Here is a 13,464-nt window from a genome sequence, read left to right on the forward strand (position 1 = left end):
ATTCGCGAACGCATTCGCATGACAAGTCGAGGCTAAATTTAAAACTTTTTGGTTGCACTCTTGTATGAACTAGCGTTTCTTCAAATGTGTTAGTGCGATGCATGGATATATTTGAATTGGTATCCTACTGTCACTTAATTCAATGCCGAAGCAATGTATATAAGCCATAATGTATTAGAACGTGCTTTGCCCTGCATACTGGTCTGGTATTATGCAAGATTTAGGCATTTATAGAAGTGTAAATCCATACTAATATTATAAATGCGAAAGTGTGTCTGTCTGTCTGTCTGTCTGTTACCTCTTCACGCTTAAACCACTGAACCGATTTTGATGAAATTTGGTACAGAGATAGTTTAAGTCCCGGGGAAGGACATAGGGTAGTTTTTATCCCAGACACCCCTCTTTAAGGGGGTGAAAAAGGGGGTGGAAGTTTATATGGGGAATCAATAACCGCTAAACCGATTCGGTTGATATTTTGGATACAGATAGTTTGATTCCCGGGGAAGGACATAGAATATTCTAGAACATTCGAAAGTATTCTGGAATGTTCCACAATGATCGAGAATGTTCTCAAATATTCGACAACATTCCAGAATGTTCTGAAATGCTGTGGAATGCTCTCGAATGGTGTGGACTGTTCTAGAAATGCCCTAGCTACCGAGACCCGAGACGGCTTCGAATGTTCCAGAATATTCCATAACATTCGAAAGCGTTCTGGAATATTCCACAATGATCTAGAATATTCTCGAATATTCGACAATATTGCAGAATGTTCTGAAATGCTGTGGAATACTCTCGAATACTTTCGAATGTTCTAGACTGTTCTAGAATTAATGTCTAGCCTACGAGACCCGACACCTCACCAGGTACAAATTTTTGTAGGTATTTATTTAAACATTATTTTAGCACAATATACAAATAAAATGTACAAATGGTGGACTTAATGCCTAAAAGCATTCTCTACCAGTCACCCATACCATAGCCAACCATAACTTCAACCACTTCTACTACTTTAATTTCAACTTCTCCTACTTCTTCAACTTCGACTTCTCAAACTTCTTTCAATTTTTCTACTTCTACAACCTTTTCAACTTCTACTTCTTCAACTTTTCCTACTTCTCCAATCTTTTCAACTTCTACTTCTTCAACTTTTCCTACTTCTTCAACTTCAACTTCTCCAACCTTTTCAACTTCTACTTCTCCAACCGTTTCAACTTCTTCAACTTCAACTCCTCTTACTTCTTCAACTTCACCTTTATCAACTTCTACTTCTCTAACTTCAACTTCTTCAACTCGAACTTCTTTAATTTTTTCAAGTTCTTTAACTCCTTCAATTTCTCCACCCTTTTCAACTTTTTCTACTTCTGTAACCTCAACTTCTCCTACTTCTTCAACTTCTTTAACCTTTCCAACTTCTACTTCTTTAAATTCAACTTCTTCAACCTTTTCAACTTCTTCAACTTCTCCTACTTCTGTAACTTCAATTTCTCCTACTTCTTCAACTTTAACTTCTTCAACCTTTTCAACTTCCTCAACTTCAACTCCTACTTAGTCAACTTTTCCTACTTCTTCAACTTCAACTTCTTCTCTTACTTCAACTTCTCTAACTCGAACTTCTTTATCTTTTTCAATTTCTCCAACTTTAACTTCAACTTCTCATAATTCTTCAATTTCCACTTCTCCAACTTTTTCAACTTCTTCAACATCAACTTCTCCTTCTTCTTCAACTTCTCCAACCTTTTCAACTTCTTCAACTTCTCCTATTCCTGTAACTTCAACTTCTCCTACTTCTTCAACTTCCCTATTTCTGTAACTTCAACTTCTCCTACTTTTTCAACTTCAACTTCTTCAACCTTTTCAACTTCTTCAACTTTAACTCCTCTTACTTCTTCAACTTCTACTTCTTCAACTTCTTCTCTTACTTCAACTTCTCCAACTCGGACTTCTTTATATTTTTCAATTTCTCCAACTTCTTTAACTTCTACTTCTATAACTTCAACTTCTCCTATTTCTTCAATTTCAACTTCTCCAACCTTTTCAACATCAACTCCTCCTACTTCTTCAACTTCAAGTTCTCCAACATTTTCAACTTCTTTAACTTCAACTTTTCCAACTTCTTCAAATTAAATTTCTTTAATTTTTTTAACTTCTAAGTTGCAGAACTTGAAAAAGTTGGAGAAGTTAAAAAAAGTTGGAGAAGTTGTTCTCCAACTTTTTTAACTTCTCCAACTTTTTCAAGTTCTGCAATTTCGACTTCCTCAACTTCAACTTCTCCCACTTCAACTTCAACATCTCCTACTTCTTCAACTACAACTTCTCCAACCTTTTCAACTTCTTCAAATTCAACTTCAACTTCTCCAACTTTATCAACTTCTTCAACTTCTCGAACCTCCAAGTTGGAGTGGAGTTAAGATACAAAAATATGACAGTCTGTAAAGTCGGTTTACAGACGATAATAATTTTGCGTGATAACGTCATATGAAAACATTACCATTACAGTACGTAACATTATCATGGAGATCTGTCCACAACGTGACACTTTTTCGTTCATGCTACTGGTATTCATCGATTTATAAGACGTAATCACGTCAAAATTAATAAATAAATAAAAGAAAATAATATATCTTAAATTAAAAAGGGCTCAAAAGACCTTTCGTTACAAATAAAGAAAGTTCGCTTTTTTGACTAATTAGTCATTTATTTTGGGGGTGAAAAGAATGGTGTAATAAAAAGCATTTGTTTAAAAATTATGGTACCCAAATTACTAATTCCACGCAGACGAAGTCGCGGGCAAAAGCTAGTGTTTATATATAGAGGTAGACACCTAACGAAAGTAAAAAGAAACACCAAATACAAAAACACTTTTATTTATCGAAAAATAAAGAAATAATACATTATTCAGGTAAAAAAAAAACACATTTCATTAAATTGTGAACACCAATTTGAAATAAATTCATTGAAATAAAAAACGTTGTATTTATTATTTAAGAAATACAGGTTCCATGAAAAACTAAATATTATTGCTGCTTGATTTTATGTTTGTTATTCATTGTTTGCAATAAAGATGATGAATTACCATTAGGAACTAGTCTTTTTATCTACTCTCTCCAATATAGGATAGGTAATGGTATTATTTGGTCCAAGAAAGTAACACTTACACACATCAATTGAAAACAAAGCATACTGGTCATCTAGTTAATTAACATTAAAATAAATAGAAAGATTACGTTATTCGAGGGTAATAATACTATAGCTACTCAATCTGTCTGTTCGGAACCTTATCAAGAATGTAGTTTAAACAAAATATATGACAATTGTACTTGTTAAAATGTAACAAGGGAATTTAACAATTTTCAAATTGCGTGAACTTCTTGAAGTTCACGCACGTCTTGACGTTTTTACTGATCTGCTGGCTAGCCGCAGCGCTACATTTTTACTCAGGGTGATACTAGCATCACAAAACTTGCTGCGCTGCGGTGTTCTATCTGTGTGCCTTAAAGTTGTTGATTCCGATGCACACAATCCTCATGCACTGTATTGTTTGCAACCGAGATACAATCTGTTAAGATATAGCGTGCTTATCACGCTCTCGGTTGCAAATCACCAATCGGTTGACGTTAGACGGAGCCTCAGTCGCGCCCGGTAAGTTTTATAGTATCACAATGTTGGGATATATCCGTCTCAAGCATTGTAATACCATCGTTCCCCGTGAGTGGTTTAAGGCATGGGGTGGAAGGTGAGCTCGGTCTGTGAGTGCGCGAACAGAAGGTTCAGCTGCGAGTCGAGACCGACGTTGTAGACCTTGACCAAGTTGGCGACGGCCTGGCCCGGCTCCTTGCGGACCAGAGCGACTCCCGACACCTTCATCAGGTGAACTTCCGAGTCGACGGAGCCACCGCCAGTCGTGGCCAGCTTCACGTGACAGGTGACGTCGACGTGGATGTACTTCTCCACGGCTTTTCCACGCTTTCCCGGGACGTCCACGTATTCAGTCTTCTCCTCAACCTGGGGCAGGTCAGCGCGGAACACGCTCGCCTCTCCCAGAAGACCCTGCAAACAAAAATTTTATTAGAATAAATATGAGCGTCAACGTACGGCACCGGCCAAACCTGTCAAGGTTCAATTATACTTCGTTTGGCATCTATCCAGAGTTATTTTTATACTATTTGTCCTTCTGCCAAAACATCATTTTTTGAACTTTAACATATGACGAAATAATAAATTTGTAAACAGATGTATTACTAAGCGCCTGTCGGAACTCGCTTTATGGCGAGGTGCCAAATGTTACATCCACTAGTTATTTGCAGTGACGTTTAGTAATGCTTTAGCTATTCCACTTACCCCGTTTCCTGTAATAGTGAATTTCATGCCAGGCTGGATCGCGCGTGGTTCCATGCCAATGCCCTCGGGGTGCGAGTCGGACCAGAAGTAGTTTTCTGGGGCATTAAGCGTGTCCGGCTTGAATGTGATGCGCTTTCCGTAACCCATGCCGACGGACTGCAGGAGTAGGCTCCGGCCCTCGAACAGGTGGCGGCGGCAGCCAGCGGGACGCACTCGGTAGTGGAATCCGGGCACGATTCGGGGATCTACGTATGTTCCAATGACAGGCAACTCATACTTCTCGAGCCCAACTATGCAATACTGGCAAGGAATGTCATTAATGTCGCCACCGTTGACAGTGACCCTCCTGGACGATGACTCGATACCAGGCTTGAGTTCGTAGCCCTTTCGGAGCTGCTTGATGCCAATCGCAACGTTGACTACTCTGGTTACCGCCGCGTTTCCTCGGCCTTTCTTCAAGATGGCTAGTCCGGAAACCGGCACCAATTTAGTAGCTCCATCATTTTCATACCACTCTACTTTACAAAGCGTACTGATCTTCACTTTCTTCACGATTGATCCGTCTTCGAAGATTTGCTGATCCACTTCAATTTGATTTTTCTATAAAAGAAAATCAACGTTAGTCTCAGTAGATAGTAGAAGATAAATAATTAAAAGCTTGAACCACATTTGAAAGACACATCATTAGATAACTCACCTGTTGTTGGACAACTTCAAGGATGCCCTGAGGTTCATGGTTCGCATCATAGACGGTGAATTTATCCCCAATGGAGACAGCCTCAAGCTCGAACAAGAATCCTTCCGGTCTAGAGTCGGTCCAGAAATAATTGTTATTGTCATTGAGCGAGGAATCATGGGGCTCAAATGTGATGCGGCGCGCGAACCCTCGCCCGATCGACTGCAGCGTCAGGGCCTTGCCTCCGAACAAATACTTGGGCTTCACCGACAATGGGGCCGCATCTAGAGCCTGAAAATTTAAATTTTGGTATAATTTATGCCCACATAAGTTAACTAGAAAACCTTACAGTTTACCGTTCAAAAACAAACAATTACAAATAATTTACATAATTACGATGCAATCTTTAATTTTACTTCAGATAAAACCATTTTGTGAAAGACATGATTACTTTTCCAAATGTTCTTCAATGCAAAATATCTGATTATGATTAATGACTTTCATGAATCGACGTTGTGAAGATGATTACCATATGTGTATTAGAACTCAAGCGTTTTTGTTTTTGTTATACCCACGGATTAACATTCTAGAAGTGCTCAGATGAAAAAATAACCATATCAATACACAAATGAAATCTTTAATTTTCAGTTCATTGATATGATTGACATGGCAAAGAGCCCTTATGAATGATACTCTAATGTTTACCTATTGTAGACACAACATGCTGCCGGCCAGTATGTCACTTTCGACCCGTCAGGTCACTGCGCGTTTCTTGAAGGGGTTTGATTTCAGAACGCCGCTCTGGGCGAGGGTCTGAAAAACTGGACGATCCACATACCAACGCCTACAGCGGAAGTGCACAACCAGTGGCGGACCACGCAAGTTAGCAGTGTTGGTCGTTGGTGACATTTTCAGTCTGTAAATTTCATCAACGGACACCGCTACTCACTGAACCAACCCTACACAAACCTACGCACCCTTTCCAAATTGCTCTGGACTGCTGAAATCGGTTCGCCGATAGGAAATTAAATTTAGATTTTCATTGTCAAATTACAATCGACTGTTTGAAACTTAGCGCAAAAACCATTGTAATAAATAATAGCACAGCATCTTTGAACATTTGTATGTAAGGTTGCCATTACAATATTTCCTGTTATATTTCATAAACACAAATGCAAAGTGGGAATCAAAATAATATTTACAATTATAATATCACTTAAATTAAAATATGCGTTCATAAGTTGAATAGAGTTAATACTACGATTATGAAGAATGATGTATTTTTTATGTTTAATACCTTTAACTCCTACAATATTGAAACAACATGACAACCTTACTTTTATTGTCCCTACCATAATTACAAACTTTATCAAATCGTACGTGGTTAAGTATAACAAATGATACTAATCGAACATTCTGTTTTTTATCTTTTTTTTGTGTCATTACTTTATTTACCTGATTATATTCCACTTTCCTGCGAGTGATAATTTGGATGAGAATAAAACTCATTAAAATAAAATAAGATATCAGAATAGTCGATTAGGTCACGAACATTTTTGTAAGGCACAAAAACACTCACCATCCTCTTGGTTCTGAAAAGGATTATCCTTACCAAAATGTTCTATAAATAACCACAGCCAATTTTCTAAACAGCAAAACATTTAAGAATCCAATGTTATTAAATTGTTTAAGAATCTCATACCATATGAAGAAATAACTAAATGTACATACTAAAGTATGTTCATAGATCGCTGTAAGTTGAAATATCCAAACTCAATTTCCTTGATATTTCATATAATTTATTAATTATTTGATGCAAATCCGTTTCTTTTGCAGTCCAGTATAAAATTTTGCCCCAAACTAATATGGATCTTCGTAGTTTTTCTTTTCGACGTAGGAAAGCTTGACATTGATGACAAAAGCCATAGGTATGGACGAGTATATGATTTTACAGTTTATATCCTGCCATGGTTAAGCAACATTCAACTGAACTAATGAGGAACAGTTTTCTTACTTTTAAATTATTGTATACATTTTTTTAAGAATACAATAAAATGTAGAAGATCGCAATCCCATGCAATCGTCCACATTTAATGACAACGAAAAACCATTCCTCAAAGTTCCGCTTTGTGACAAATGAAGTGAGTTAAGATTGAAATAAAATTACTCGTCTTACCTGCATGGGTCTAACTTTGTATCGGAAGCCGGTTCTGACGCGAGGGTCGATGTAGACCCCTATGACGGGCAGCTGGTGCGGCGCCGGCGGCGGCACGCGGTACACGGCCGGCACATCCCCAAGGGTACTAGCATCCAACAACACCTCCTTGGCATAACTATCCGTCCAACCCTTTTGCAAGCACTCAGGCTGCTCCTGTAAGCACACGCCCAATTAAAATTATAGTTGATTATATGCACAACTACGTCTTGAATTGAAAAGGTAAGTCACCAAATCAGTCACTTCTAAAATCAGGCTATCAGTGTCAGATTCCTCAATCGACAATTTTAATGCCATATAGTGTTTAATATGTGATTACTAAAAGTAAAAAGACCAGACCGCTAGCCGGCTCGGTATGGGATTGAATAAAGGAAGTCGAGCTAAAGATAAACACATTTGGAAATGTGTCTTACAGATCATTTATACGCCGCCAAAATACAAGCCAAGAAAGGCGTAACCCGCTTACATCATAAAGAAATTGCATATGTGCTACGCATTAAATTGTTCATAGGTAACCGACATTCTTTCTAAAATATAAATATAGCATAGCTAATATTTAAGAGGTCATTTCAATGAATGCTCGTTTTCTTATGACGTACCAAGACAATTGAGTAACAATCGGCAATTTATAGGTAATAGAAAATCTGCGTTGTAGCACTTGCGACAAATTGGTTTATTGTGAACACGAGAGTACAAAGTCCGCTCGTTGCGCTGATCGAGAGTTATATTTACACGGTTTCATCTATTTCCGACACAAGCGACGGCTTGCAGATTCCATTCCGCTTACACGAGTGTATTTGCGGAAGCTCAAAACCGGCATCGAACCTTCAAACGAGGTTATCACCCAGGAAGGTACGATAAAAATAAAACAGATATATAAAAAAAAGTTTATGCAAAATGTTATCGACCTTAAGCTCGAATGAATGAACGAATCAATGAAGCATCACAAATACTGGATTGATGTGAAGCCCTACACAATGTGTGTATCTTTTAATAGTAAGGACGGTGGTCTCTTTAGCATATAATTGGCAGCGTATACTACGGGTCATAAGTTTTTATAACAATATTATATATATATATATATATATATATATACGATGTGATACGGGTAATTTAACGAATGTTATCAATTACGATGAGTATTGTGTGCGAACGTCTAGAAAAGAGGGTCAGGGCAGGCCGTGACGTATGTGATAACAGTGCGGGGGTGTGTTGGCAATATAATTCCAATAATTAAGTACGTACCGATTGGTAGAGAGCAGAATGTTGTTTACGTTATATTACTGACCCAAGTACGGAAAGTTTTTTAAAAAATTCCTCCGGATATCGCACTGATTCATCATTCAGCTTCTATACAGGGTAATTCGCCAGTTACGGCCACTGTTAGTAACTATTAGCCGCTTGGTTTGGGGTGGCCAGTTACTGGCGAATCACGCTATAAGAAAACAGAGAGACCCATGCGATAGGTTTTTCTAGAAACGTCTATGGTCTTCCCATATTCGTACCAACCGCGCCCAGTGGGAGGCAATCTTAATATATCTATACTGCGTGGCGCCCGCGTAGCTGCTATACGAGTATAGTATGTGATTTAGTCGCTTACAGATGATGACGAGTATGAAAACTTAAGCTCGGTAAAGTGCACAAAAGTACGATTTTTTTTTTGGGTGACCACGTCGAGTGCGATAATTGCTTTTCGTACTTACAAAATATTAATATAATTATACTTACGGGTATTTCCAATTCAGGGAACGCCTCTTCCCCGTCGCTTTCATAATCACTCGGGATTGGAAGTTTATTCTTTGGAGTAGTTTCAGATTCCTGTCAAAGAAGATGAGTTTCTTGTAAACACTGATAGTATAATGGGGGCGAGACAATCACGATCGACCAAGGCAATTTATGTTCATCCTTGGACCGAAATAAACAAGATGTTTACTTGCAGAACAATAAGAGATGTACCTACTTAGTAAATTGATATACAATTAATTATATAGGGTTAAGGCAATTTTGTAAAATTACCTTTTGAAGTTATTCTTAATTATACAAGTTTATTAAAAAATAACAATCTAGAAAGATTTTTGCATAAAAAATTAAATTATAATTGCAAAGTATTTAATAAAGAGAAAAATTGGAACATCGCCCAAACAGGTTGTCGAACCTAACGGTCATAGAAAATGGCGATTCTGGCGCCAACAACAATTTACTCACTATACTTAGTCATAAGACCAATTGACCTTCATGCTTGTATTGATTTACAGCAAGTACCTATTTTAATACTGATAAAAATGTCTACCACGAGTGTAAATATCAGCATGCAAATTAGCATGTATAATACCAGAGACACATAAACTATAAAGACTATCAACTCGATGCTGTTACTATCGCGAGTTCTTGCTATAACCTGCCTACTTTTTATGTATAGGTTGATAATACATATGTACCTACTAAGTCAGGCTCTCACGACTAATCTTTTAACATGTTTCGTGAATTTTTGACGGTAACTATAAACTAAGATCTACATATATATATAGTAATAGCAGGCGTGGCTCACTCCGCGATTTCGTCGCTTTGCTACAGGTAGCTTAAAGTACATCCGTTCCACCCCAATTTTGGAGAAAGCCATAAGCCGCGCGTGGCGCTGTCGCCACCTAGCGGCCATATCTGTGCTGAGCGTAACAGACGTTTTATTAGAGAGTGAGTCTTCTGTACCTAGTACTGTTATTTATTCTGTGGTAATATCTACCTGGGCCGAAGGCAAAGTCTCCACAAGGGCTGGCTCCTCATCCAGGGCAGTAGAGGTCCCGGCCAAACGGGCCCTGGTCAAGTTCCAGAGCCGTTGCAGGGCCAGAGGGGTCTCCTCAACTTGCATTTCCATGGCTGGACTAGCGAGCATCTTGATAGATTTATAAGTTATCTGTAACGAGAAAAAACACCTTAATGACGCTTGCTGATAAGATGGTTAGTCAACTAGAGTAAATAATGACTAATTATTCATTGAATAAGCGGTATTTTAAAATAGTTTAATTTATAAAGCATTTGCAGACGAATTTACAAAACATATTTAGGGTTGTCAACACGTTCAGAAACATAAATATGTGAATAAAAAGTCCTACTCTGACAAAAGATTAATTTATGGTATTGACTCGAGAGATTAAAATACCTAAATAGAAGCCCCCATACTTTATTAAACCTTTATTGCACACCATAAGAAAGTTGATAGTATGTACAAAAGTGCTAATATACTTACAAAAGACAAAACCATATCATTAACTATGAATAATAAAACAATTTTGAACTCTATTCTATTCTCGCATGCTCTAAGTTAATCTAGAATCATATCAAATATTGATTAGATAAAAAAGATTTAAGGATCTGATTTATTTTATAAGTGTAGCTGCCGTGCAGGTCAGGATCTCGACGACTCAAATAAAAAGCTTCGATTTGAAGTAAACTGTTCTAATTTCAATAGGTACTGGTTTTTACAAGGGTTCCTTGACTAAACGGTTAAATGTAAAAGTGGTGTGGTAATCGTATGGAGGCTGATGAAAGAGTGATTTGCATAATTTGAATGTCCGAAAATGGTGGTTAAGATTTTGGTGCCTCTAATTGGCCGCGATACATGATATGTGGAGAGCTCCTATTGGTGCTTTAGAAAAAGCTTCCAAATACTTGCCGAGCCCGACGGCTGCGTTTAGCTACTGCATTAGAATTCTATACAAATAAAGAGTTGCGTTTGCAACAATAAGATTTAAAAAAAATATAACTAAAATAAATAGCAGCACACCTGTTATATATAGTGCATCTTTACATCCTTAGTGAGCTTTGGACTGCCCCAAATTGTGACGTGTATATTGGCACAGGTGGTCCTAATGAAAAGAGTCTCTGACGTAAGGCAGAGTTGAATAAACTGTTGATAAAATACTCCATTGTATTTAATGGAATATTCCTAATGTATGTACTTATTTTATTAACACATCACGTCATAATACAGACAACCTTGGCCCCGAAATGAAGATTGTGGAGGAAAGAAATAAATTCTACCAAATGTAGGACAAGATGATACTACATTTTCTAAAGTCAGACCAAGAAAAGTCTGCAGCGATTTTGATAGTCCACGCCGTGCAAGTGTTATTTATACGTCATAATTTCATAGAAGTTTGACGTATAAATTAACACTTCCACTGAGTGGGCTAACAAAATCGCTGCAGACTTTTCTTGGTCTAACTTTACCTGTCTTTCTTTGGGCAGAAACAATGAGACATAAAAATATTTTGTTTTTTTTTTAAGCCAAGAATTCCGAACGTTAATAATTAAATACAGAGCACCGTGCATCTTTCAGCAATAAAACCGCCCGTGATCTTAACAATAGGTTTCTACTTATTATAGTTACTTTTCAATAATATCTTCACGGTCAGGTAAACGTCGAAATCCCAGACGGAGAGGTCAACTACCTGCTTTGACAAATACGGCTTGTCTAGCAAGAGGGTAGGTAAAGTTTTACCGACATTAAAAAAAGAGGTTATTCAATTCAACGGTACGTTTTTTAACTCCATTGACTCCATTCCATTATAATTATTATAAAAAATTTGGAAACATGCTTTTTTGTTTAATTAAATTTCAAAATTAAACCCCCTGGTTCACTGTGACATAACAGTAGATCCATTTTATAAAATTTTAAAAATTATTATAATGGTTGTTATATTACGTTTTATGATACATTTACATAACTACAGTAAGTTAAATACGAAATCCTGTTAGGCAAGCCCATTGATAAGGAAAATAAACGCATGGACATAAAACATTCATATCCTGCAGACCCATATCTGCACATGTATGATAATGTAGTAAGGAAAACTCAAGATCTCACTTTTTTTTATTATAGCTCATGCCATGCGGCTACGGTACCGCACGAAGTCACGATTTAATAAAAAAGTGTAATAAATAAAGAGTAAAAGTTGTCCACTTATTTCTTGGTTAGTTAACTTTCTATTCACATATGTCACGAAAAGCAGTAGTGAAAACTAATCGATTCAAGATTAGCCAAGTGCGCTGCGGCGACCCAGCGAGAGAGAAAGCGCTCGATGCAACCAGTCGGCCATTGCTTGCTGCGCCCGTTAACTTGCCAGAACATTCTATTTACATGCACTGCTTTTTCCCTCTTTATACATACTTGCTTTTCAGGAAAAGTCCAATGTTCCAAATGTATCATGAACTTACAGAAATCGTATAAACATGCCTTACTAAAACTTACCTCAATAAAATTAAATCTGAGAAATATAGACTTGGCTGGTCAGTGGCAATTCTCAAGGATCCACAAATCTGCAATACAAAAATTCACAAGTTGCGAAAGTATCACACAGTGTAAGAACGAGGTTCTAACAGTGCAGCTCGAACACGACTGGCGGTTAGTGTAAACGCGATGGTATTTTAAACTTGATTTAGATAAGACGGCGATCCCCGGCCGTTTAGCTGACTCTCTCTTACATAGGGATTTCTAGACTTGAATGATCGAAAAGTGAGAAGGGTATACGGGCACGCACCGACCGCGTGCTCCGCCAGACGGTAACCCACACATCGACAAATTATTACGCATGCGTGGAAGCTATAGAGCAGCCCGACGCCGACGTCACAACTTGTCCCCCTTTCAGAGCAAAGTTCAGGGCAGGATACGCCCTCGATAGATGCGAAGTTTTCTAGAAAACACGTGAGATCTGGCAACTTATTTGAAACAGTCCCTTAGAATATATAATAAATAATAATAATAAATAAATATTATAGGACATTTTTACAGAAATTGACTAAGCCCCACGGTAAGCTCAAGAAAGCTTGTGTTGTGGGTACTCAGACAACGATATATATAATATATAAATACTTAAATACATAGAAAACAACCATGACTCAGGAACAAATATCTGTATCATAATACAAATAAATGCCCTTACCAGGATTCGAACCCGGGACCATCGGCTTCATAGACAGGGTCACTACCCACCAGGCCAGACTGGTCGTCAAATATATCTTAGACCATGTAACTGGGTCAGTAGAATTTTAAGTAGGTAGGTATGTACCTACATATATTCCATTCTGTATTTTCCACTTGATCCGTTTCCATAAAGGATTCGAGCATTAGGTAAGTGTAGGTATTTAGGTATAGAACAGACAAGTGTGACTAGTGACTAAACTTGTCATAAATTGATGATAGGTACACTAAAAGATATATAACTAGTAAAAGAGG

The 13,464-nt window shown here is 37.6% G+C and overlaps 1 protein-coding gene across 3 annotated transcripts; it reads right to left on the reverse strand.

Moving 5' to 3' along the window:
- Nucleotides 1-2,851: 2,851 nt before the first annotated feature.
- LOC134670158 (uncharacterized) lies at nucleotides 2,852-12,641 on the reverse strand. Of its 3 annotated transcripts, XM_063527847.1 has the most exons (7): nucleotides 12,481-12,641; nucleotides 9,973-10,122; nucleotides 8,961-9,050; nucleotides 7,194-7,388; nucleotides 5,039-5,308; nucleotides 4,342-4,941; nucleotides 2,852-4,050 (listed from the first exon to the last, which is right to left on the reverse strand). In XM_063527847.1, exons 2-7 carry the CDS (start codon nucleotides 10,120-10,122, stop codon nucleotides 3,718-3,720), a joined length of 1,638 nt encoding a protein of 545 aa, XP_063383917.1. In that variant the 5' UTR covers nucleotides 12,481-12,641; the 3' UTR covers nucleotides 2,852-3,717. The 3 variants fall into 3 exon arrangements, with proteins under 3 accessions (XP_063383917.1, XP_063383918.1, XP_063383919.1); XM_063527848.1 differs by lacking the exon at nucleotides 12,481-12,641 and having other exon boundaries at nucleotides 9,973-10,143; XM_063527849.1 differs by lacking the exons at nucleotides 8,961-9,050; nucleotides 9,973-10,122; nucleotides 12,481-12,641 and adding an exon at nucleotides 7,464-7,607.
- Nucleotides 12,642-13,464: the final 823 nt, after the last annotated feature.

This window comes from Cydia fagiglandana, chromosome 13, assembly GCF_963556715.1.
Source record: "Cydia fagiglandana chromosome 13, ilCydFagi1.1, whole genome shotgun sequence".
Classification (NCBI taxonomy): Eukaryota; Metazoa; Arthropoda; class Insecta; order Lepidoptera; family Tortricidae; genus Cydia; species Cydia fagiglandana.